The sequence below is a fragment of the Ahaetulla prasina genome, chromosome 2, assembly GCF_028640845.1.
Source record: "Ahaetulla prasina isolate Xishuangbanna chromosome 2, ASM2864084v1, whole genome shotgun sequence".
In the NCBI taxonomy this organism is placed as follows: Eukaryota; Metazoa; Chordata; class Lepidosauria; order Squamata; family Colubridae; genus Ahaetulla; species Ahaetulla prasina.
Genome location: NC_080540.1, coordinates 1,542,743 through 1,568,708, shown reverse-complemented (window position 1 = coordinate 1,568,708; position 25,966 = coordinate 1,542,743). Strand labels below are relative to the sequence as shown.

At 49.0% G+C, this 25,966-nt stretch overlaps 2 protein-coding genes across 4 annotated transcripts in view; both read right to left on the bottom strand.

Moving 5' to 3' along the window:
* LOC131192754 (zinc finger protein with KRAB and SCAN domains 7-like) overlaps window positions 1–25,966 on the bottom strand; it is a 269,595-nt gene that overhangs the window by 80,647 nt on the left and 162,982 nt on the right. The window lies entirely within an intron of this gene.
* LOC131192694 (zinc finger protein 708-like) lies at window positions 18,099–25,320 on the bottom strand. Of its 3 annotated transcripts, none has more exons than XM_058172102.1 (6): window positions 25,229–25,320; window positions 23,216–23,809; window positions 22,847–22,961; window positions 22,666–22,733; window positions 21,045–21,174; window positions 18,099–19,744 (listed from the first exon to the last, which is right to left on the bottom strand). In XM_058172102.1, exons 2-6 carry the CDS (start codon window positions 23,618–23,620, stop codon window positions 18,384–18,386), a joined length of 2,079 nt encoding a protein of 692 aa, XP_058028085.1. In that variant the 5' UTR covers window positions 23,621–23,809; window positions 25,229–25,320; the 3' UTR covers window positions 18,099–18,383. The 3 variants fall into 3 exon arrangements, with proteins under 3 accessions (XP_058028085.1, XP_058028082.1, XP_058028083.1); XM_058172099.1 differs by lacking the exon at window positions 25,229–25,320 and adding an exon at window positions 24,727–25,033; XM_058172100.1 differs by lacking the exon at window positions 25,229–25,320 and adding an exon at window positions 24,130–24,697.

The window sequence follows — 25,966 nt, the reverse complement described above, 5'->3', positions numbered from 1 at the left end:
TGATGTTGTGACAAATAAATAAATAAATAAATAAATAAATGAAAGCGGGGATCCCCCATCCCACTTCTCCCTCAGCGGAATTCCCTCCTTCAGGTGAAGTCACAAAGGACTCTGCCCGGAGACCGATGACGGTCAAAGCAGCGAGAATTCCCATTGGGTCTGCCCCTCGTTCTGGCCCCTCCCACCTCAAAAGTCCGAGAAAAAGGCTCCCCTCCCCAATACAGAACCGGCGATTCCTCCTCTGGGGCTGGAAGCATCTGGCAGGGACCCCCCTCCCCCCCTTCCTTTCACAGAGGAAGATTTCTGCGCTGGGAGATAAAAGGGGAGGTGACCCCCCCAGAGCCAGGGGAGACTTGGGGGTCACAGACACCCCCCACCAATCCAAAGGGAAGCCACGGAAAATCCTAAACTAAACCAGGAGGAGGCGGAGAGAATCTGCAGGGATCCCTCCTAATCCAGCAGGATCCTCCCCACCCCTCACCCTTTTTCCAGGGGAATCCTCCGCTCGGCTCTCTCGGGAAAGGCGCCGCTTCGCTTCAGGAGATCAAAAACGTCCTTGAAACCCGCATCTCTCGTGCTCGGAACGTCTGGACAAAGCGGCTCCTTCCGATTTCCCGCCCCTGAACCCCAAGTGTGAAGGAGCCCCGCTCTGTCTATGGTCAGGAGTCAGAACCCCCCATTTCCTTGAAAAGCAGCCCGAATAAAGTTTGGCCATTTCTCTTCCGCTCTCTGCTCCTTTCTTCGGATAACTTCCACATCTTCCCATCATTTCAAGGTTTTCTCTTTCAACAGAAAAATATATAAAGTAATGTTTTGGAAGAAATCTTGCCATATAAAAGGGCAGATCTAGAGTGGAATCGTGATGACTTTATTTACCAGGACTTTGCATATTTCGACTGTGGAAAAAGAAGCGCTCCTAAAACAAAAGGCTGCTTTTTATTATTTTTTATTAAGACTTTCATGGTATTAATAAAAAACATTAAGGGCAAAAGAAGAAGGGGACGACAGAGAACGAGGTGGCTGGATGGAGTCACTGAAGCAGTCGGCGGGAGCATAAATGGACTTCAGAGGAAGGTAGAGGACCTTCTGTGGAATACTTTCTCTTCTGAATGGCTGCCCCAGGCCACACATCCCATCTTCAGTAGCTGAACCCAATTTTCCCCCAACATTCATCCACAATTTAGGATGGAAGGAATTAACTCACCTGACTTGCAGAGGACTGGAGCTGAGACTATTCGGACAGAATCCACTCAGCACATTCTGGGGGTTTCCTACCAGTGAAAGTATAAAAACAAAGAGATTGACTCAAAGGAGAAGAACAGAAATGTAGACGAAGCTTCTGTGGATTCAAAACTGCGAGGGGTAAAGACAAAAGGAAGGGAGAAGAGGATGGGGATCTCCTGGGCAGACAGCAGTGGATCACAAAGATCACTTCTCAGAATATAGAATAACAAAGTTGGAAGGGACCTGGGAGGTCTTCTAGAGTCTAGACCCTATACCATTCTAGTTGTCCAATCATCTCTTCTTAAAAACTTCTTAAGAGCCCCCACAACTTCTGGAGGGAAATCCTTCCGTTCTCAGGAAATTTCTCCTTCATTCTAGGTTGGATCTTTCTGCAATGATCTTCCTTGTTTTCCCTCTTGTCTTGCCTTCGGGTCCCCCTCTTCTCTGTGGCAGCCCCTCAAATATTGGAAGACTCTTATTGTGTCACCCCTAATCCTTCTCTTCGTTAGATCAGGCACACACAATTCCTGCAACTGTTTATTGTACGTTTTAGCCTCCAGATGCCTCATCATCTTTGCTGATTTTCTCTGCACTCTTTCTAAACTCTCAAGAACATTTTTTTGTATCCTGGTGACCAGAACTGGATTCAGGATTCCAAGGGTGGATTCACCAGGCTTTATATAGCAGTATGTGGATTTCAGCATGCAGACCTTCTGGGATCTCACTGGAGCCGGTGGCCTCCACACTTGGCTAGGCCCCAGATGGGTTTTGGGTGAAGTTGCTGTCTGGTGGATGGTTGCAGCCCTGACTCTGAATGGGGCTCTCGGCTGAGCAGAAGAGGTTGGAAGTCTGCAGGGACAGGCAGGCCAAGAGTTCCAGGGGAAGACTTGATGATCTCCACTCCCTGACTGTCTCCCACTTCTTAAAAGGGAGGATCTGAAAGGAAGCTGGGGGGGCGTGTCTCAGCAGGAGAACATCCAGGCTGTGGTTCTTCTCTCCTCCCCAATTGGCCACCTTCCATGTCCTTCAAAGGCAGAAATTCTCCAGCTGTTCCTAAAGAAATCCTTCCCATCAGAAAGTGGGAAGGAGGGCAGGATCAACTCACGAGTTCTGTGGAAAAAATAGGTGGGAAGAAAAGGAGAATATAAAGCAAAACCTGCAGTAGAAATAAGACTCTGCTGGAAATCTCCTCTCCCTCTTTGCTTCAGCCCCCCAATCAGGCCTACACTGCAGGGGGGTTTGTTGTGACCCAGGTTCCCGGACTCAGACTCCTGGAGGAGGAGGATTCAGAGAGTGAGGAGGAGGAACTGGCAAGGCCTGATTCCCCTGGGCCCTCTTCCTCCCTGGCACCCACCCAGGAGGAGGAGGAGGGGCCGGCAAGGCCTGATTCCCCCGGGCCTTCTTCTGATTTGGCAACGCCCCAAGAACAATCTTGGCTTGATGCAAGACTGCGCAGATGTGACCAGCACGTGCAGCAGAGGAGGCGTTGGGACAAAGTCAAAAAATGATGAGTCACGGAGTGACACCCACAGGGGCTATAAAGCAGGAGGCGGAACTTCCTGGCTTTTTGTCTTGGACAAAGCAGTGAATTTGCGCGGGCAAACTGTTTCAATGGAGGGAAGAATATATTCGTGAGTGACTCTTGCCTTATCTATAATTTCCTAGTTATCTCCAGAGACTTGGCAGGCGTGTGGGTAGACATGGCCAGAACATCTCTGTGCCAGAAGGAATCCAGCCAAATGTAAATAAACTTGAAAAGAAGGCCTTTGACTTTTTGTTGGGAGTATTGGGAGAGGGAAACAGAACAGGGTTATTGATAGGCAGGGCCTGTCTGGATGGGGAAGATCAAGGAAACATCCCTCCCCCAAACATTTCAATTGTCATTTGCTATACCCATTGGGTTTCCCTGAAAATAAGACCCCATCTTATATTTTTTTGAACCCCAAAATAAGTGCTTGGCCTTATTTTCAAGGATGTCTTATTATTTTGGGGTGCATGGAGCAAGACGGGGCTCCTCTTGCCATCTTACCTGATTTCCAGCTCTGTCTCCCTAACCCTAACCAGAGGAAATGGTGAGGACCAACCGCGCATGCAGTTAAATATTTTCAGGGAGGGCTTATTTGGGGGGGCTTATTTTAGTGCATGTGCTCAAAAGCCCGATTGGGCTTATTATCGAGATTTCTTATTTTAGGGGAAATAGGGTATCAATCATTCAGTGTCATTGTAACTTCAGATGGTTACTTAATTATTGTAAATCAAGGGCTAGCTTGGTTGGCCAGTAAGCTGGCTAGCTAGGGGAATGTAATAAGCATCCACATTTCCCTCCCACTGCTTTCTCTTAATAAAGCTACTTGCTTTAACACTCCATGCGTGAACAAAACTCGGAACAGATGCAAAGGCATATTTCCACAATACTACAACTGTCCTGCCTTTGGGTAAATGACTTCAAGTAGAGCTTTATTCACACAACTGTGAACAAAGCTACCATTGCACTGAAAAAAATAACTGCAAAATGAGTAAATAGTGCGGCCAGGCAGATGTGAATGCAAACAAAATTTAGGGATGCATCACCAGATGTATTACCATCAGGAAAAAGGAGGCTCTCTCTTTCTACACAGGCCTTCAGTGAGACACCATTTGGAACACTCGAGCTCTGGAGACGACACTCCAGCTTTGCATACAGCATTGAAACAACACGGAAAGTGGCAGTTACCGGTTATAAGTCTTTGCTTGATTGGCGTAAAGAGTGACGCCAGGGGCCACTTTCGTCGGTGGGAGAGGTCATTGTACCTCATTGGGCAGCTACCACCCCCCTTAAGCTGGGCAGCCGCCAGCCAGTAAGGTGCTGCCCCACTATAGTCTGCTAACCTCACAGGATGCGTGGGTTTAGGGTCAAAGCCGACAAGCAGATCGATAACTTTGCACCGTGCAACAAGCATAAGAAAACTTTAGCCCTAAAGTTGGGAAGCTGGAATGTTCGGACAATGACCCCCGGCTTTTCTGACGATTTACAAGAGATAGATGACGTACGTAAGACAGCTGCCATTAACATGGAGTTGAGTAGACTGCAGATGGACATCGTTGCCCTTCAAGAGACAAGACTGTTAGACTCGGGATCTGTTAAGGACAGAAACTTCTCGTTCTTCTGGCAGGGAAAACCATCAAACGAGTCTAGGGAATATGGGGTTGGCTTCGCGGTCAGAAACACCCTACTAGGATCCATTACTCCACCTGCTGCAGGAAGTGAAAGAATTCTGTCCTTGCAGCTCCACTCATCAGCAGGGCTGGTTACTCTTATGAGCAAGAAAATCCCTGAGAAAGAACCACTGTTTATCCTTGGTGATTTTAATGCAAGAGTTGGAGCTGATTATAGTTCTTGGCCCACTTGTTTAGGTCAGTTCGATGTCGGGAAGGTGAACGAAAATGGCCAATGCCTGCTGGAGCTTTGCTGCTACTATGGTTTTTGCATTAGCAATACATACTTTAAAACAAAGCCTCAACACAGAGACTCTTGTAGACATCCAAGATCGAAGCATTGACACCAGCTCGACTTGATTCTTACCAGGCGCTCCAACCTCCCCAATATTACAATCACACACAGCTATCAGGGTGCTGATTGCGATACAGACCACTCCTTGGTGTGCAGCAAAATAGTGCCCTTTATTTATTTAGAATAGAATAGAATAGAATAGAATAGAATAGAATAGAATAGAATAGAATAGAATAGAATAGAATAGAACAGAACAGAACAGAACAGAACAGAACAGAACAGAATAGAATAGAATAGAATAGAATAGAATAAAATAGAATTATTTTTTTATTGGCCAAGTGTGATTGGACACACAAGGAATTTGTCTTGGTGCATATGCTCTCAGTGTACATAAAAGAAAAGATACGTTCATCAAGGTACAACATTTACAACACAATTGATGGTCAATATATCAATATAAATCATAAGGATTGCCAGCAACAAAGTTGCAGTCATACAGTCATAAGTGGAAAGAGATTGGTGATGGGAACTATGAGAAGATTAATAGTAGTGCAGATTTAGTAAATAGTTTGTCAGTGTTGAGGAAATTATTTGTTTAGCAGAGTGATGGCCTTCGGGAAAAAACTGTTTTTGTGTCTAGTTGTTCTGGTGTGCAGTGCTCTATAGCGTCGTTTTGAGGGTAGGAGTTGAAACAGTTTATGTCCTGGATGTGAGGGATCTGTAAATATTTTCACGGCCCTCTTCTTGATTCGTGCAGTATACAGGTCCTCAATGGAAGGCAGGTTGGTAGCAATTATTTTTTCTGCAGTTCTAATTATCCTCTGAAGTCTGTGTCTTTCTTGTCGGGTTGCAGAACCAAACCAGACAGTTATAGACGTGCAAATGACAGACTCAATAATTCCTCTGTAGAACTGAATCAGCAGCTCCTTGGGCAGTTTGAGGTTACTAAGTTGGCGCAGAAAGAACATTCTTTGTTGTCCTTTTTTGATGATGTTTTTGATGTTAGCTGTCCATTTTAGATCTTGCGATATGATAGAACCTAGAAATTTAAAGGTTTCTACTCTTGATACTGTGTTGTCTAGTATTGTGAGAGGTGGAAGTATGGAAGGGTTTCTCCTAAAGTCTACCACCATTTCTATGGTTTTGAGTGTGTTCAATTCCAGATTGTTTTGGTTGCACCACAAGGCTAGTCATTAGCCCTCTTGTCTATATGCGGATTTGTCATCCCGAGAGGTGGCATGCTTCTAAGAGAGGGTTAAGGCGGTTTTTAAATTCATCTTTTTGTAAACTTTTATCTAATTCAAATAAGGAGTTAGGGGGTGGGGTGGGTGGGGGGGCATGCCCACAGGGGATTAGGCTAGTCCCTTCTATAGTTCACGATCTGGAGGTTTGTAAATCGGAGGTCTTGGAGGAGGTTAAGGCTCGACCATGTACGGGCACTTCCATCTGCATGGTACTAGGGAGGGGCAGGTATGGCGGAAGCAGGGGCTCGTATCATGTTCGGGGAGTGCGTTCTCGCTGTTTGAAAGCGATACCGCACTCCGGGCCCCTAGGCTTCACTCGGGTCCCGAGTGGTTATATCCCCCGGAACCTGGACCTTCGATTGATGTTGTGCAATGCCAGGTCCGTCATGAATAAGGCCCCCCTCATATTCGATCTTATTCAAGAGGGGGGAGCGGACCTAATGGGCATTACGGAGACCTGGCTGGGCACGGAGGGGGGGGTTCCCCTCACTGAGATGTGCCCGCCGGGTTTCCGTGCGTTTCATCAGCCGAGGGCCCAGGGTAGGGGTGGGGGGGTAGCGGTTGTTATTAACGAGAGTCTAGATCCGAGGGAGGTCGCTGTCCCGCAGATAGCCGGTTGTGAAACCCTCTTCGTGAGGTGGGGCCGGGGGGTGCAGGTGGGCTTGCTGATCACGTACCTGGCTCCTTGCTATGTGACGGCAGCCCTGCCCGAGCTGCTGGAGATGATAGCCGGGACGGCGGTTGAGACCCCCAGACTTATGGTCATGGGGGATTTCAACTTGCCGTCAGCGGGCGATTCGTCAATGGTAGCTCGGGAGTTCATGGCTTCCATGACGGCCTTGGACCTGACCCAAGTAGTTGCGGTCCCCACCCACGTCGGGGGTAACATACTGGACCTGATTTTCGTCTCGGGACAGTGGCTAAATGATCTGGAGTTAGGGGAATTAATATCTCAACCCTTGTCATGGTCAGATCATTTACTCCTTCAGCTAGATTTTCGGACCGCTACACCTCACCGCAGGGAGACGGAACCGGTTAAATGGTTCCGTCCCAGGCGCCTGATGGACCCTGAGAGGTTTCTGACGGAGCTTGGGCCATTTCCGAGGGAGTTAGCCCACGGCTCGGCTGAGGAGCTGGTGGCCGCCTGGGATGAGGCGGCCGCTGGCGCCTTAGACCGCGTCGTGCCTTTGCGGCTTCTGACCCGGCGACGAACTCGACCAGCTCCTTGGTATAACGAGGAGCTGAGAGAGATGAAGCGCCGGAAAAGAAGCCTAGAGAGCGCCTGGAGGTCCAGCCGCTCCGAACCTGACCGAACACTAGTACGGTCATATATTCAGACCTACCTAGTGGCGATCAGGCGGCGAAACATAACTATTTCTCCGCACTCATCGCATCGGCAGATAATCACCCAGCCACCCTGTTTAGGGTGACCCGCTCCCTGCTCACGCAGGAGGCTCGGGAGGACCCCTTACAGGGACGTGCTGAGGATTTTGTTCAGTATGTGTCTGATAAAATCGTTCAGATTCGGGATGGCTTGGACACTGATTGGATAGATTCAGGTGGGATGGCGGAGACAAGTCTTGAGATTGTTATCTGGGCTGAGTTCGACCCTGTGACTCCTGAGGACATGGACAGGTTGTTGGGTAGGTTGAACTCCACCACATGTTTATGGGACCCGTGTCCCTCCTGGATGGTGCTGGCCACTCGGGAGGTTACACGAGGCTGGCTCCAGGAAGTTACCAACGCTTCCTTGTTGGAGGGTGTCTTCCCCGCCGCCTTGAAAGAGGCGGTGGTGAGGCCCCTCCTCAAGAAGCCCTCCCTGGACCCGGCTGTTTTAGCGAACTATCGTCCAGTCTCCAACCTTCGCTTTTTAGCGAAGATTGTTGAGAGTGTGGTGGCAAATCAGCTTCCTCAACACCTGGAGGAAACTGTCTATCTGGACCCGTTCCAGTCCGGTTTCAGACCCGGTTACAGCACCGAGATGGCTTTGGTCGCGTTGGTGGATGACCTCTGGAGAGCCCGGGACAGGGGTTGTTCCTCTGTCCTGGTTCTATTAGATCTCTCGGCTTTTGATACCATCGACCATGGTATCCTGCTGCGACGGTTGGGGGATTGGGGGTGGGAGGCACCGTTTATCGCTGGTTCTCCTCCTATCTCTCTAACCGTTCGCAGACGGTGTTGGCAGGGGGGCAGAGGTCAACCCCTAGGCTCCTCACTTGTGGGTGCCTCAGGGGTCTGTTCTCTCGCCTCTCCTGTTCAACATCTATATGAAGCCGCTGGGTGAGGTTATCCGTGGTTTCGGGGTGGATTATCATCTGTACGCTGATGATACTCAGCTGTACATTTCCACCCCGAACCACCCCAATGAAGCCGTTGAGGTGATGGGCCGGTGTCTTGAGGCCGTGCGGGTCTGGATGGGGAGGAACAGGCTCCGACTCAACCCTTCCAAGACAGAGTGGCTGTGGGTGCCGGCGTCCCGGTACAGTCAGCTTACACCATCGCTGACTGTGGGGGAGGAAGTACTGACCCCCAGGGAGGGAGTGCGCAACTTAGGCGTTCTCCTGGACGATCGGCTGTCCTTAGAGGAACATTTGACAGCCGTCGCCAGGGGAGCTTTTTATCAGGTCCACCTGATCCGCCAGTTGCGCCCCTTCCTTGACCGGGACGCCTTACGCACGGTCACTCACGCCCTCGTCACTTCCCGCCTGGACTATTGCAATGCTCTCTACATGGGGCTCCCCTTGAAGAGCACCCGGAGGCTCCAGTTAGTCCAGAATGCGGCCGCGCGGGTGATAGAGGGAGCACCGCGTTGCTCCCATATAACACCTATCCTGCGCGGCCTACACTGGCTACCGGTAGTCTTCCGGGTGCAATTCAAGGTTTTGGTTACCATCTTTAAAGCGCTCCATGGCTTAGGACCGGGATACCTTCGAGACCGCCTTCTGCCGCCGATTGCCTCCCAACGACCTGTGCGCTCCCACAGAGTGGGCCTCCTCAGGGTGCCGTCGACCAAACAATGCAGGTTGGCGACCCCCAGGGGGAGGGCCTTCTCTGTGGCGGCACCAGCCCTGTGGGACGAGCTTCCTCCCGGGTTACGACAACTCCCCGACCTCCCGACCCTCAGACGGAACTGAAGACTTTATTATTCAGCGTGCGGGACTAGCCTAAGAACAAAATGTTTTAGTTAAATTTTAATGGGGGTTTTATTGGTTTTTATTGTTTTAGTGATCAGGCCAGGATAATATTTAGTTTTAACTGGGTTTTAATGGTTATTTATTATATTGTTTTAATATGCCTGTGAACCGCCCTGAGTCCTACGGGAGATGGTGCGGTATATAAGTTTGATAAATAAATAAATAAATAAATAAATAAATTGTCTCGAATGAGACCGATCACTGTTGTGTCATCTGCGAACTTCAGTAGCTTAACAGATGGATCGTTGGAGATGCAGTCATTGGTATAGAGAGAGAAGAGAAGTGGGGAGAGCACACAGCCTTGGGGGGCCCCTGTGCTAATTGTACAGGTATTTGATGTGATCTTGCTTAGCTTCACCTGTTGCTTCCTGTTTGTTTTTCAGCGGCTGACCTTCTTGCCCAGCGAGATTCCCCTCTCTCGCGGGTTTGGCCCTCTTCATTATCGAGGGCCCACCTTGAGGACGGGTTTTGGAACCCTGAGAGGTGGCATGCCAAAAATAGGAGGCTTAGGGGATTTTTAATTAATTGTTTTAAATGATTTTTAAAGGGGAATTTTAAGGGGAATTTTAAGGGGAGGGTGGGAACTGACGGGTTTGGGTTGGGGGGTGGGAGGGGAAACCCGTCGGGGAGGGAGCCAATCCTTGCGATTGCTCACGGCGATACTTTATCAGGTTCAGAGGTGAAGGGGGAGCCTCATTTTCCAATTCTAGAGGGTTGTTCCATCAGCACGGTAAGTGGGAGGGGCAGATATGGCAGAAGCGTGGGGCCGTATCATGTTCAGGGGGTGCGCACTCGCTGTTTAAGAGCAATTGCACGCTCCAGCCCCTCAGACTTTTCCCGTTTCCCGAGTGGTCAGTATCCCCAGGGCTTGGACCTTCGGCTGATGTTATGCAATGCAAGGTCCGTAGTGAGCAATGCCCCCCTGATTTATGATCTTATACAGGGGGGTGCTGCAGACCTTATGGGCATTTCGGAGACTTAGTTGGGCACTGAAGGAGGGGGTTCCCCTTGTAGAGATATGCCCACCGGGTTTCCAAGCATTTCATCAGCCAAGGGCCCAAGGTAGGGTGGCGGTTGTTATTAAGGAGAGTCTAGAGCCAAGGGAGGCCACTGTACTTCAGATAGCCGGTTGTGAATCCCTTTACGTGATGTGGGGGCGTAGGATGCAGGTGGCCTTGTTGATCATGTACCTGGCTCCTTGCTGCGTGACAACAGCCCTGCCCGAGCTGCTGGAGGTGATAGCCGGGATGGCAGTTGATACCCCTAGGCTTATGGTTCTGTCCCAGGCGACTGATGGACCCGGAGAGGTTCCTGACGGAGCTTGGGCCGCTCCCTGGTGATCTGGCCCACGGCTCGGCCGAGGAGCTTGTCGCGACCTGGGAACGGGCTGCGGCGGGTGCTTTGGACTGTGTCGTGCCTTTGCGGCCTCTGACCCGGCGTAGGTCTCAACTGGCTCCCTGGTTCTCCGAGGAGCTGAGGGAGATGAAACGCCGGAAAAGACGCCTAGAGAGTGCTTGGAGGTCCAGCCGTTCTGAAGCTGATCGAACACTAGTTAGGTCTTATATTCAGAGCTACCTAGTGGCATTGAGGGAGGTCAAGCGAGCCTATGTTTCTACCCTCATTGCGTTGGCAGATAACCGCCCGGCCTCCCTGTTTAGGGTGACTCGCTCTCTCCTTCATCAGGAGGGGTGCGATGATCCCTTACAGGGTTGTGCTGAGGATTTTAGTACGTATCTGTACGATAAAATCGCTCAGCTTCGGGACGGTTTGGACCAAAATTGGGTAGTTTCAAGCGAGGTGACAGAGGCTAGTCTTGTTGAGACCATCTGGGAGGAGTTTGATTCTGTGGCTCCTGAGGACATGGACAGGTTGCTGGGGCGGCTGAATGCCACCACATGTTTATTGGATCCGTGTCCCTCCTGGTTGGTGCTGGCCACCCGGGAGGTTACACGAGGCTGGCTCCAGGGAATTGTTAACGCTTCCTTGAGGGAGGGTGTTGTTCCCACCGCCTTGAAAGAGGCGGTGGTGCGGCCCTCCTCAAGAAGCCCTCCCTGGACCCAGCTGTTTTGGGTAATTACCGTCCAGTCTCCAACCTTCGCTTTGTGGCGAAGGTTGTTGAGAGTGTGGTGGCACATCAGTTACCCCAGTACCTGGATGAATATGTCTAACTAGACCCGTTCCAGTCCGGTTTCCGACCAGGGTACAGCACGGAGACAGCTTTGGTCGCGCTGGTGGATGACCTCTGGAGGGCTCGGGACAGGGGTTATTCCTCTGCCCTGGTCCTCCTAGATCTCTCAGCGGCTTTTGATACCATCGACCATGGTATCCTGCTGCGACGGTTGGGGAGTTTAGGAGTGGGAGGCACCATTTTTCGGTGGTTCTCGTTCTATCTCTCTGACCAATCGCAGACGGTGTTGGCAGGGGGGGCAGAGATCGACCGCAAGGCACCTCGTGTGTGGGGTGCCACAGGGGTCGGTTCTCTCGCCTCTCCTATTCAACATCTACATGAAGCCGCTGGGTGAGGTCATCAGTAGTTTTGGGGTGAGTTATCAATTGTACGCGGATGACACCCAGCTGTACATTTCCACCCCTGACCACCCCAATGAAGCTGTCAAAGTGTTGTCTCGGTGTTTGGAGGCCGTGCGGGTCTGGATGGGGAGAAACAGGCTCAAGCTCAACCCCTCCAAGACTGAGTGGCTGTGGATGCCGGCATTCCGGTACAGTCAGCTGCAACCGCTGCTGACTGTTGGAGGCGAATCATTGGCCCCAATGGAGAGGGTGCGCAATCTAGGCATTCTCCTGGATGGACGGTTGTCTTTTGAAGATCACTTGGCGACCGTCTCTAGGAGAGCTTTTTACCAGGTACGCCTGGTTCGCCAGTTGCGCCCCTTTCTAAACCGGGATTCCCTATGCACGGTCACTCATGCCTCATCACTTCTCGCCTGGACTACTGCAATGCTCTCTACATGGGGCTCCCCGTGAGGAGCACCCGGAGGCTCCAGTTGATCCAGAATGCAGCTGCGCGGGTGATGGAGGGAGCCACTCGTGGCTCTCATATAACACCTATCCTGCGCAGGCTGTACTGGCTGCCTGTGGTCTTCCGGGTGCACTTCAAGGTGCTGGTTACCACCTTTAAAGCGCTCCATGGCTTAGGACCAGGATATCTTCGGGACCGCCTTCTGTTACCACATGCCTCCCACTGCCCGGTGCGCTCTCAGAGAGAGGGTCTCCTCAGGGTGCCGTCAGCCAAACAGTGTCGGCTGGCGACCCCCAGGGGGAGAGCCTTCTCTGTGGGGACACCTACCCTCTGGAATGAGCTTCCCCCAGGACTTCGACAGCTTCCTGACCTCTGAAGATGTATTTATTCTTCCGAGCAGGACTGGCATAAAAAAGGGTTTTTTTAAAAAAATGGATTTTAAATGGGGTTTTATTTTATAATATGTATTTTATAATTTAATTTTTTGGCGACATCGAATAAGTTTTTTAATAGTGATTTTATTGTATTGTATTGTATTGTATTTTATCTGGCTGTTAACCGCCCTGAGTCCTTCGGGAGAAGGGCGGTATAAAAATTAAAATATTATTATTATTGTTGTTGTTGTTGTTGTTGTTGTTGTTGTTGTTAGGAAGCTTGTGATCCACTTACAAGTCTGTTCCGGTACCTGCAGCTGGTTTAGCTTAGTTAGAAGAATGTCTGGAATGATGGTATTGAATGCTGAACTAAAGTCTACAAAAAGGACCCTTGCATAGGTCTTTGGAGACTGAAGATGTTGTAGGATGTAGTGCAGAGCCATATTAATAGCATCATCTGTTGATCTATTTGCTCGGTATGCAAATTGCAAGGGGTCTAACAGCGGATCTATGATGGTTTTCAAGTAGGAAAGCACTAGCCTTTCAAAGGCTTTCATGACTACAGATGTTAAAGCAACTGGTCTGTAGTCATTCAGTTCCTTGATAGTGGGCTTCTTCGGCACTGGGATGATGGTAGAGCGTTTGAAGCAAGAAGGAACATAGCACATCTCTAGTGATTTATTGAAAATATGGGTGAAGATGGGGGCCAATTGGTCAGCACAGACTTTTAAGCAAGAAGAGTTATCTTGTCTGGGCCTGGAGCTTTTCCTGGCTTTTGTCTGAAATAGGTCCTGCACTTCCTTTTCTGTGATCACTAGGGGTTGTGAACCCAATGGGATGGGATCAGTTGTAGGAGGCTTGGCTGTTGTTGGTGTGTCTGAGATGGGGGTTGTGGAGATAGGTGGCTGTAGTTTCCTTTCAAACCTGCAGTAAAACTCATTCAGGTCATCTGCCAGTTGTTGATTACCTTCAGCCTGGGAAGGAGGTTTCCCGTAGCCGGTGATATTTTTAGGAGTTTTCAAAATGCATCTGAACGATGGGATTATTTCAAGAATGCTGTTTATAACACCGCCTTGTCAGTATTCGGTAAGGAGATCAGAAAGACAGCAGATTGGCTTGAAGCCCATTTGGAGAAGTTGACGCCAGTCATCGAGGAAAAAAGGAGAGCTCTAATTGCATATTTTTTTTATTTTTTATTTGAATTTATATCCCGCCCTTCTCCAAAGACTCAGAGCGGCTTACATTGTATTAAGCAATAGTCTCATCCATTTGTATATTATATACAAAGTCAACTTTTATTGTCCCCAACAATCTGAGTCCTCATTTTACCAACCTTATAAAGGATGGAAGGCTGAGTCAACCTTGGGCCTGGTGGGACTTGAACTTGCAGTAATTGCAAGCAGCTGTGTTAATAACAGACTGCATTAGTCTGTTGAGCCACCAGAGGCATATAAAGCCTGTTCCAGTGAGCGCAACCTCCAGGTTATGCGAGCTGCTTGTAGCAAAGTCCAACAGACCGCCAGGAGATGTGCTAACGATTATTGGCTGCAGCTTTGCTCTCGGATCCAGATAACAGCTGACACAGGCAACATCAAGGAGATGTATGATGCTCGCGGTCGATCTCTGCCCCCTGCCAACACTGTCTGCGACCGGTCAGAGAGGAAGGAGGAGAACCATCGAAAAATGGTGCCTCCCACTCCTAACCCCTCCAGCCGCTGCAGCAAGATACCATGGTTTATTTATTTATTTATTATTCATATTTGTATACCGCCCTATCTCCCGAAGGACTCAGGGCGGTTCACAGGCACATAAAACATTTATATACAAATTAAGATAATCATTAAAAAACTTATTCTAATGCCGAATTATTAAAAAATATAAATATTAAAACCAATTTAAAACCCCTATAAATTTAAAATCTAAGCCAGTCCTGCACAGATGAATAAATGTGTCTTGAGCTCGCGACGGAAGGTTCGGAGGTCCGGAAGTTGACGGAGTCCTGGGGGGAGTTCTTTCCAGAGGGTGGGAGCCCCCACAGAGAAGGCCCTTCCCCTGGGCGTCGCCAGACGACACTGCCTAGCTGACGGCACCCTGAGGAGTCCCTCTCTGTGAGAGCGCACGGGTCGGTGAGAGGTATTCAGTAGCAGTAGGCGGTCCCATAGCGGTAGCAGTAGGTGGTCCCGTAGATAACCCGGCCTATCCCGTAGATAACCCTGGTATCAAAAGCCACTGAGAGATCTAATAGGACCAGGGCAGAGGAACAACCCCTGTCCTGGGCCCTCCAGAGATCATCCACCAATGCGACCAACGCCGTCTCAGTGCTGTACCCAGGCCAGAAGCCGGACTGGAACGGGTCCAGATAGACAGTTTCATCCAGGTACTGAGGGAGCTGATGCGCTACCACACTCAACAACCTTCGCCATAAAACGAAGGTTGGAGACCGGACAGTAGTTCAATAAAACAGCTGGATCCAGGGAGGGCTTCTTGAGGAGGGATCTCACCACAGCCTCTTTCAAGGCTGTAGGGAAGACACCCTCCCTCAGAGAAGCATTAACAATTCCCTGGAGCCAGCCTCGTGTAACCTCCTGTGTGGCGAGTACCAGCCAGGAGGGACACGGGTCCAATAAACATGTGGTTGCATTCAGCCTCCTCAGTATCCTGTCCATGTCCTCGGGAGCCAGTGTCAAACTCCTCCCAGATGACAGCCTCAAGAACCGCCTCTGTCATCCTATCTGAAACTACCCAATCTGTGTCCAGCCCATCCCGAATCAGAGCGATTTTATCGTGCAGATATTGTCCAAAATCCTCAGCACGGCCTTGCAAGGGATCTTCCCTCGCTCCCTGAGTAAGAAGGGAGCGGGTCACCCTAAACAAGGCTGCTGGGCGGTTATCTGCCGATACAATAAGAGCGGAGAAATACTCACGCTTCGCCGCTCTTATCGCCACTAGATAGGTCTGAATATGAGACCTTACTAGTGTTTGATCAGGTTCAGAACGGCTGGCCCTCCAACTACTCTCTAGGCGTCTTTTCCGGCGCTTCATCTCTCTCAGCTCCTCGGAATACCAAGGAGCCGGTCGAGATCGGCGCTGGATCAGAGGCCGCAAAGGCACGACGTGGTCCAAGGCCCCCGCCGCCACCCTTTCCCAGGCGGCGATGAGTTCTTCAGCCGAGTCGTGGGCTAGGTCCTCAGGAAGTGGCCCAAGCTCCGTCAGAAACCTCTCCAGGTCCATCAGGCGCCTGGGACGGAACCGTCGGTTCCGACTCCCTGCGGTGCGGGTTGGCGGTTCGAACGTCTAACCGAAGGAGAGAATGATCCGACTATGACAAGGGTAGTGACTAAATCCCTTGATTCTAGATCATTCAGCCACTGTCCAGAGACAAAGATTAAGTCCAGGGTGTTTCCCCCAATGTGAGTGGGACCATCAACTAATTGGGTCAGGCCATCATGGAAGCCATGAATTCCCGAGCTGCAGCAGATGATTCACCGAGCGATGGAAATCCCCCATAACCATGAGTCTGGGGGTATCAACCGCCAGCTCGGCTATCACCTCCAGCAGTTCGGGCAGGGCTGCTGTCACGCCGCAGGGAGCCAGGTACGTAATGAGCAAACCCACCTGTATCCCCTGACCCCACCTCACAAAGAGGGACTCACATCCAGCTATCTGTGGAACAGTGACTCCCTCGAAGACCCTCGTTAATAATAACCGCCACCCCACCACCCCTACCCTGGGCCCTCAGCTGATGAAATGCACGGAAACCTGGTGGGCACATTTCAACCAGGGGCATCCCCCCTTCCGTGCCCTACCAACTTCCCCCAAAGTCTCCAGTCACATGGCCCAATCAGTTCGCAATCCAGTTGCTGAGCATGACCAGTTTTCTCTGCCCAAACACCTGCAGAAACGTCCTTAACTCCCAGGGGAAAGAATTTTATTTTGGCTACAACATCCCAAATATCTCTACACCCCCACTCCCTGGATCCTAGCTCAAGACTGTATCATCCCTGAAGCCAGGCAGGGAAAAACCTTAGAAAAAAACCATGAAAAAGAAAATGGCCAGTTACGCCAGCTTCAGGGTTGACATACCATTTTTGAGTCAGGTTTCATCTAATCTGTTTTTCCAGCCCAGGTGTAAAACCTTAATTTTATCCACATTCAATTTTACTTTGTTGGATTCAACCTTTGTCTCATTTGGATCAGAAAGGCACAATATGCGTACACATAAAAATCTATAGACATGGTGGGTCAAAGAATAAAATGCAGTTCTACAAGCTAATTGCCCAAAGCCAAGAGTTCGATCCTGACCAGCTTATGGTTGATTCAGCCTTTCATCTTTCTGAGATTGGTAAAATAAGGACCCAGGTTGCTGGGGACAATATGCTGACTTCCATAAACTCCTCAAAGTGTCAGCGTCCCAAGTAAACCCTCAGTACAATTCAGAACTCCAAGACAAAGTCCATCAAAGTAAAAATTTATTAGAGAAGTCACGATGGCACATCTGGGGAAACCCAAATATGAAGCTTTCCATTTCCCCCCTCCCACACTAAACTTATCTCTGCCCCATTTAGCAACACACATCACATACCCCCATTGCCTTCCTTCTTCTCTTCCGCCAACCTCCAGCCATTCCCCTCTAGGTGCCAGGTCGGCCTTGAACTCATGTGAAAGAATGTTGTTATAGCTATACTCTCTTCTCTCTTTCCCACAGCTTACCCATCCCCCCTCCGGTGTGGCAGCCCTAAGAAATCTGTCCAAAGATAATATATAATATAACAACAGAGTTGGAAAGAACCTTGGAGGCCTTCTAGTCCACCCCCCTGCCCAGGCAGGAAACCCTACACCATCTCAGTCAGATGGTTATCCAACATTTTCTTAAAAATTTCCAGTGTTGGAGCATTCACAACTTCTGCAGGCAAGTCGTTCCACTTATTAATTGTTCTACCTGTCAGGAAATTTCTCCTTAGTTCTAAGTTGCTTCTTTCCTTGATCAGTTTCCACCCATTGCTTCTTGTTCTACCCTCAGGTGCTTTGGAGAACAGCCCGACTCCCTCTTCTTTGTGGCAACCCCTGAGATATTGGAACACTGCTATCATGTCTCCCCTAGTCCTTCTTTTTATTAAACTAGACATACCCAGTTCCTGCAACCGTTCTTCATATGTTTTAGCCTCCAGTCCCCTAATCATCTTTGTTGCTCTTCTCTGCACTCTTTCTAGAGTCTCAACATCTTTTTTACATTGTGGCGACCAAAACTGGATGCAATATTCCAAGTGTGGCCTTACCAAGGCATTATAAAGTGGCACTAACACTTCACGTGATCTTGATTCTATCCCTCTGTTTATGCAGCCCAGAACTGTGTTGGCTTTTTTAGCAGCTGCTGCACCCTGCTGGCTCATATCTAAATGGTTATCCACTAGGACTCTTAGATGATCCAAGACTGACACAAAGACTGCTATAAAGGACTGTGGAGTGGTATATAAGTCTACAGTGGAATTGCTATCACTATATAGTTTGTCTCAAGCATGGATTCTTTTATGAGAAGTCTTGGCTTGCCTGGCGACGCATGTGCTGAGCAAAAGAAATGATGCAACGAATGCTAGATAATCGTGAATCCTTGGTTTAATAAGCCACAAGCCAGCTACAAGTCAAACAGAGTCTCTCAAAGGTAAAGTTAGCGGTGAGAGCTTCCGCCTCTGAGCATCCATTTTAAAGGTGTAGCTACGCCTCTCCAATTATCAGAGCCCTCCCCGAGGTAGCTCAGCTATTTAGCGGCATAGATCACCTGAGCCGCTCCCATCAGGCAGTGTCTGACTATCCTCTCTGGTCCCGATCCCATCCCGTCGTGTCACCATCACCATTCATGCCATTAACTACAGGTGTCTCTCGTCACACATGAATCACCTCTTTCCGTATGTCTATTCCCCAGCCCGCCGTTCTTCTTCTGTTCGCAGCTTGTCTTGTGTTGAGCAGATGTGGTGGACGCGGCTCGACAGTAAGATGATCATTCTGAGCAAATCTCTTTCCACATTTCATGCATTTCTTTGGCTTCTCTCCTGTGTGGATTCTGTTATGAGAAGTAAGAGGACCGCTCTTAATAAACGTCTTTCCACACTCCATGCATTTAAATGATTTCCCTGCTGAGTGGATCTTTTTATGGGAAATAAGATGACCTCTTTGAGCAAAGGTCTTTCCACACTCCATACATTTAAATGGCTTCTCTCCTGTGTGGATCATCTGATGGGAAGTAAGATTACCTCTTTGAGCAAAGGTCTTTCCACACTCCGTGCATTTAAATGGCTTCTCTCCTGTGTGGATCATCTTATGAGAAATAAGATTACCTCTTTGAGCAAAGGTCTTTCCACACTCCATACATTTAAATGGCTTCTCTCCTGTGTGGATCATCTGATGGGAAGTAAGATTACCTCTTTGAGCAAAGGTCTTTCCACAGTCCATGCATTTATATGGCTTCTCTCCTGTGTGGATCATCTTATGAGAAATAAGATTACCTCTTTGAGCAAAGGTCTTTCCACACTCCATGCATTTATATGGCTTCTCTCCTGTGTGGATCATCTCATGGGAAATAAGATTACCTCTTTGAGCAAAAGTCTTTCCACACTCCATGCATTTAAATGGCTTTTCCCCCGTGTGGATCATTTCGTGGATAGTAAGTTCATTGCTACAAATAAAGGTTTTCCCACACTCCATGCATTTATATGGTTTCTCTCCTGCTGCTTGGAGGGACTGGGCTGCATGGGCTACAGGTGCTTCTGAACACTGCTTCTCCCCAGTGTGAATCCTTTCATGGGAAATAAGTTGCCTGCTTGTTCCAAAATGTTTTCCACATTCCAAACATTTATAAGGCTTCTCTTTTGTGTCAATCACTTTTTGAGATGTAAGGAATTTATTTCCAAGAGAAAAAATGAATGTCCTATTGCAATTTTGTCTCTTATGTCTTCTTGTAGCATCTTCTCCTTTGTTTTGCATTAAATAGTGTTCATTTACTTGTACTTTAGCTTTGATTAGCTTCACACTTTTCCCAGTATATTTTTTCCTTATTTTCTCTTGTTGGGCAATAAAGTCTTGCATCGGAGCATCATTGGAAGATGAGCTTTCTTGATCCCAATTCTTTGACTGGTTTCTCTCATGGCTTTCGAATTCCACTCGAATTCCAAACTTCTCCGTTCCATCTTTAGCATTGATCCCTTTTAACAGTTCACAGGAATCTTGATTCTCCTGCCCATTATTACCTTCAAAGCAAAAGGGAAATAAAAATGATAACAAGGTTAGAGAAAAAGAACAAACTGTAGAAAGTCAACAAATTTTCTCATGAATTTTTCCAAAATTCCATTATGTTGTATTTTACATGTCTACAGTGGTTTGGTGTAGATACAATATTCATGAGTCATGAAAGCTTTGAAAATATCTAGAAAATATAACTTTCTTTACAATTATCTATATATATGTAATCAGGAGAAACATCCAGGAAGAAAATTCAGCAGAGATCTATGAGAAGTGAAACAATTTTCAAAATTCTTCTTCCCTGGTGTACCTTGGAGCAGCTTCTCTGCGGTGTGTGTCTGACAGGTGGGACCACTACTCGGCCCATTCCTCGATCCCAGTGATGAGACTTTGGGGCAAAATCCTTTGCTTGAAGCCTCCCATTGGCTTGTAAACGCTTTTCATGCCGAGACTGGAAAGGTTGGGAGGCTTTAAGAAAAGCTATTTCACAGCCCCAAAGTCTCACTGGCTTGCAAAGACTGTTTGGCCAGATCTGGTACAGGCCTCAGTTAGAAGAGAACAGAAGCCTAACGTACTATATTGCGAGATATCAGTAGCATAAGATTTCACCCTACTGATCTCACGTGATCGCTCACTACTTTCGCCCTGTGTTTTCTGCAAATGCACCAAAGCAGGCAAAGGAATCGATGGCTCGCTACATCGTCGCAGGGTAAGTCTCGGCAGGATGTGGTTGGGTAATAGGTAGGGCAAATGTTTCAGGGCCTCTCCTGTCATGCGTAAGCGTGGACAGCCATAGTGCTGCAACATTCATAGTTTCAGGATTGGGTCTAAAGTATTCAGGGGGTAAATCTTAACTTCGAATGGACGCTAAGTGAACTGCCATCTCTTGGCCATTACCTATACCCTAGGATGCTCTGAGTCACACTGCATGAGGCCTTTGTTCTTGGACTGGGAGAATGCTCTTCCATGGGCTGAGTGTGAAAGTTCTGTTCTCACACAATTTTGGAGTTTTGAGAGGACAAATGACAACACATTCCTCTCACATGACCTCCAGAGGACGCATAAAAGCAACCTCGTCCTTTTTAGCCCCCACAGATAAGTTCAAATAGAAATGGAAAAATAGAGATAAGAAATGGCACAGAAAGCATCTAAAGAAAGAGACACTGACTCTTTCCTTCCTTGGAGCACGAGGCCACATCCTTTCCTTCTCCTTCCCAGGAGACGGTATCTGATTAGTGATTTTTAAATAAAGAACTAACTATAATCTGTCTTCTTGAACTCTCTGATTGGGGACTAGAGAACTCTTACCCAGAGAGACCACATTCGTATGGTTTTCAAGCATGACTTCCAAATGCAGCGCTTTCTGGTCCGGATCCAGCTGAGACCATTCCTCCTCAGAGAAAGACACAGCCACCTCCTCGAAGGACACCAGACTCTCCTGAACACAGGAAAAAGAACAGAACAGGAGGATTCGCAAGATCTGTTCATCTTCATCAAAGATTCAGACAAGGGGATAGAAAGGGAACTCATCAAATTTGAAGAGAAGACCAAACTGTCAGGAATAAAAACAGAAGAGAAGCTCCAGATATAGGATGACAGATTGGGCCCCATCTAATAAAATGAATCATAGAATCATAGGCTGCATTAAAAGAGGGATAGAATCAAGATGACATGAAGTGTTAGTACCACTTTATAATGCCTTGGTAAGACCACACTTGGAATATAGCATCCAGTTTTGGTTGCGAGATGTAAAAAAGATGTTGAGACTTTAGAAAGAGTGCAGAGAAGAGCAACAAAGATGATTAGGGGACTGGAGGCTAAAAAAGAATGGTTGCTGGAATTGGGTATGTCTAGTTTCATGAAAAGAAGGATGAGAAATGAGATGATAGCAGTGTTGCAATATGTAAGGGACTGCCACAAAGAGGAGGAGCCCAATCTATTCTCCAAAGACCACCAAGATCCCTACCAACTCTGTTATTCTGTTCCATTCTTCCCAAATTCCCAAAGCAAAAATATGCACTAAGTTAAATGGCTGTGTGTCACATAAGTCCTAATTTTACGTGAGAAAATGGACAATTCTGAAAATCTGACTGAAAAAATATTTGGGGCAAGTTGATTGATTCTACAGAATTTAAAGTGCCCATTGGTAAAGTAATCCCACTTCTGGATCAACTGATGTTACACTCTGTCTATCATTGATTGATCCAATAGTCTGAGCCATTGGCTGAAAGAAAGAAAACAAAGAAGAGACAATTCCCTGGAAAGTCATTTCTCAGCCTTTGCAAAGCAGGAATGTTTCCTCTCCTAATCCAGGCACAAATCAGAGAATTGGAAATTATTTTGTAGCCCAACATACCGGTCTATCTGGCCATTCTCTTTGGAATTTAAAATTCTGCTTTAATTTTTAATATAATTTGCTAATTTTTTGAACTACTGGTTATGAACAAGGATTTTTCAAAATGGTAATGTGGCAATGTGAGTATTTAGTTATTTTTCATTAGCCTTTCACAATTCCAGCTCAAAGAATTACAAAAAAAGGGGAGACTGTAGCAGTTCCTGCCACTGTGATATGTTTATTCCTATTTCTTGAAGGACTTTTAAAAAATTAATTCTTGTAAACTCATAGTTGGAGGTGTATGTAGGGAGTACCTAGCAGAGCCAGTTAACCTGTGGTATTTAAAAAAAAACATTTTCTAAACAGAATCTGAAGATAGAAATGACAAACCATTAAGTCCCAGTAATAGTCTACAGAGGAAGTTAAGCTGGCTGACAGCAACTTGAACCTGCTATTCTGCTCTCCATGTTGTGGAAGAACACAAAAATAATCTAGTGCAAACAAGGTGGGGGGGGAAATAGAAGGAGGGAGCCCACCCACATGACTTCCTGAAGGAAAGAAGAATACAAATCTAATATCTTTTCCCTTTCTTACTTGATTTGGAGGTTCAACCGCTGTTTGATCTCCGTCATAAAAACCAGAAAACTTAATTCTTTGTTTCTCTGTAAGGAATAAATAATTTTGAAATGCATTATTAACAAAATAGGAGATAATCTATAGAAGAGAAGAGAGAGTGAAGGGAAGACAGATGGGTAATTGGAGGATCTTCCATTACCTCCTGAGGTGTCCTGACTTGGATCTTCCCAAGGGATCCTCCTGAAAAATAGCTCCTGGGGGGGATTTAATGGGATCTTCTTTCCCTCAGCATCTCTGATCTCTGCAGTGCAGCACTTCAAATAGGAGAGAGGAATAAAGCAGCAGAATTAATGTACATCATATGAAATAAAATGAATTCTTATATTCGTAACGCAACCTCAGAGCCCCCAATATCCATCCGTGAGGTTGAGTGAGAAAACAGCAGAACAATGTCCTACAAGAATTGATGAATTGCCACATAGAATGAATGTCAGAGAAGTTTGGGAAAGAGGCGTGAAGTATTCAGACACATTCTTTATTCCCTTCTGAGCTCCCTAAAATCTCTCACCTGCAACTGGACCTGCTCCTTCTGCTCCTCCGCCTGACTCAGGAGGAAGCCTTCTGCCAGGGCCACCGCCTGGGAGCTGGTCTCTGCTCCACACTCCCGCACCCAGCCCTCCATCTCTGGGGGCAGGAGAGCCAGGAGCTGCTCCAGAACCACCAGGTCCAGCATCTGGGCTTTGGTGTGTTTTTCTGGTCTCAGCCATCGCCTGCAAAAGTCATGGAGTCGGCTGCAAAGTCCTCGGAGACCCTCCGCCTCCCGGTATTGGATGAAGTTCCAGGGCTGAACTTCTGAAGGGAGGATGGTTTCCTCCGCCAGGATCTTCTGCCTGGTTCTTGTCCAGAGCTTCCCAGGCTGAGCAGCTGAAAGGCCTTTTCCGGCTCCCTCCTTTCCCAAAGGTTGTGTCTCCATCCTTTCTCTCTCCTGCAGAGCAACTCCAAATGGCTCCAAGGACTCTGATGGGTCTCCAGATGCCTTTTCCTTCACGGGACCATTTCTGGGGCCGCAGGACTGATCCCTGCAGGTGATTCCGCTCTTTTTTTCTCCCCCAAGAGAAAAGTTTGCCTTGGAAAGACCACAAATGGCTTCCAGTTTCTGTATCTGAGATGGGAAGAAAAAGAAACGCCAAGAATTAGAAAGTGGGATTCAGCCACTGAGCGACCTTCACCCAACCTGCCCGGAGCTTCAAGCCGCTCATCCCAGCTCAGAGCTGAGGTCGCCCACTTCTCTGCCCCTCTGTTGACAGGATGGGGCCCTCGGGGAGCCTGGTGCGAATCCTGCCTCCTCACCCGGCTTCTCTCCTCTCCTGCTGGGCCTCCGCAAGGGCGACCCTCCCCCCCCCACTCGGCTCTTTCCCGGATCCCCCTGCAGGGAGAGGGCGGCTGGGGAGCATGGGACCCGGGAAGAGCCCCCTCCCACACCCGAGGCACGTCTGGATCTCCCCCTGCCAGACTCTCCGGCAGTTTCTCCGCGTCATCCGGGGTTAAGGAGAGCGAGTGCGGAGTCCTAGAGAGGCAAGGATCCAGTGGGCCAATGGGGAAGCGCCTGGAGTTCCCTTCCTTTGGCAGAAGGCGCCCCCTGGTGGATTTGGGTCAAAGTGCCCGGATGATAGAAACGGCGGGAAAGAGGGGCGCATCTGAGGGGATGATGGGCTTGGGAGTAGAGAGAAAGGCTCCTCTCCATGGCTTCCCTGTCAAACAAAGGCCTCGGCGTCTCCAAAGGCGGCACTTTCTCCCTCTTCCTCTCCTTCCTGTCCAGGAACCGTCTGTGGAGACGGAGAAAAATCTCTCTGGAGGATTTGAACTCGCCTCCCTGGAGAACAGCCGCCCTCGGAGGAGGCCTCAAAATCCTGTCAGAAGCGGCCGGGCGGTGGGAAGGCGAGGACCGGGAGGCTCTCTGGGGAACTCCGGCCTGAAGGGGAGGAAGGTGGGACGCAGGCAGGAAAATGATGGGAAAGAGGAAAAGGTCCCACCATGGAGGAAAAGCTTGAAATCTCTGGAGGTTCCAGGAATTTTTACCTCACGACGAGGCTCCTTCATTGGGAAGCGAAGGGGGGGGAGGGAAATGGCGCCTCATCTTCTTCTCTGAGGGGAGAAACTCAGGAAGGAAGATGGTGGAAAAGGGAGACGAAGCTGAACTGGGAGAAGGGGGAGAAAAAGCCGTTTCCACGGAGGGACCGAGGCGGAGATTCCCTTCCAGAGAGCCCTCCTGCTCCGACGGACCACAGGGAGACCTTCTGAAAGCAACTTCCCCAAAGTTCCTTCCCGGATCCACCCGGTGCCCTCCGGGGAGCGAGGAGGGGGCAGATCCAGTCCGGGGACGGAGCCCCCTTTGCCCGCCCTGGAAGGAAGGGAGGGAGGGATCCGCTCCCTGCAGGCAACGCCAGAGCCGGATCTCCCCGGGGGAAACCCTGCGAGCCGAAGAGCGGGATCGGCAGCAGCTCCCTTCCTCCTGGCGGGGGGGGGGGGAGATCTGCTGGCAGGAGGGCCGACTTGGGGGCCGGAGGGAGAGCAGCCCTACCTGCCCTGCCCTGCCCTGCCCTCAGCGGGACCCAAAAGCCTCTCCCGGGAGATCCAGCGCCGATCCTCCAAGGACGAAACAAAACACGAGGCGAGAAGCGGAGATCCGGACGGCGGGAGGCGGGTCTTATATACTCCTTTCTAGCTCCGCCCCTTTCCTTGCAGTCCCGCCTCTTAGGCTCCTCCCCCGCCCCGCCCCTCTAATCTCCCTTTCCAGCCAGGACCGCGTGCTCCGAAACCTCTCTTCCTCCAATGGGCATCGGTGTCGAGGGTTCTTCCCAGTGGTGGGATTCAGCCAGTTCGCACCATTTCGGGAGACCCGGTTGTTAACTTTCTGAGCAGTTTGGCAAACTGGTTGTTGGGAGAAATCATGAGGGCAGAGAATCGGTTGTTAAATTACTTGAATTCCACCACTGGTTCTTCTGCCCATGGGAAGAGTCTCCCTCTCCGCCCGCTGGGAACGGGGCTGCCCCTCCTGCTCCAGTGTGCTTGTGTTAAGCTCTGCGGATGGCCCTGAAAGAGTTGTGCAAAGGCATCGCAAGAGTTGTGTGTGTGTGTCTATGGGTGGGTGGGTGGGGTCCTGGATGATCTTGGAGGTCGGTGGTCGGTCGGTGGGTTTGTGGAGCTGGAGGGGCGGGGCGGAGACGCACCTCGAGGCCCGACCTTGACCCGGAGGAAGAGCAGCTCCGTCTCCCTTTGATTTACGGGCTCCTCTTTCCTTCTATGTTCTATGTGCCAA

Excerpts from the sequence above, each read along its gene's own strand:
- LOC131192694 (XM_058172099.1), bottom strand. The coding sequence starts at position 24,747 with ATGAAGGAGCCTCGTCGTGAG. Across the intron at positions 22,734-22,846 it reads AAGTCAGGACACCTCAGGAG|AGAAACAAAGAATTAAGTTT; the intron begins GTAATGGAAGAT and ends TATTCCTTACAG. Across the intron at positions 19,745-21,044 it reads TACGAATGTGGTCTCTCTGG|GTAATAATGGGCAGGAGAAT; the intron begins GTAAGAGTTCTC and ends TTTGCTTTGAAG.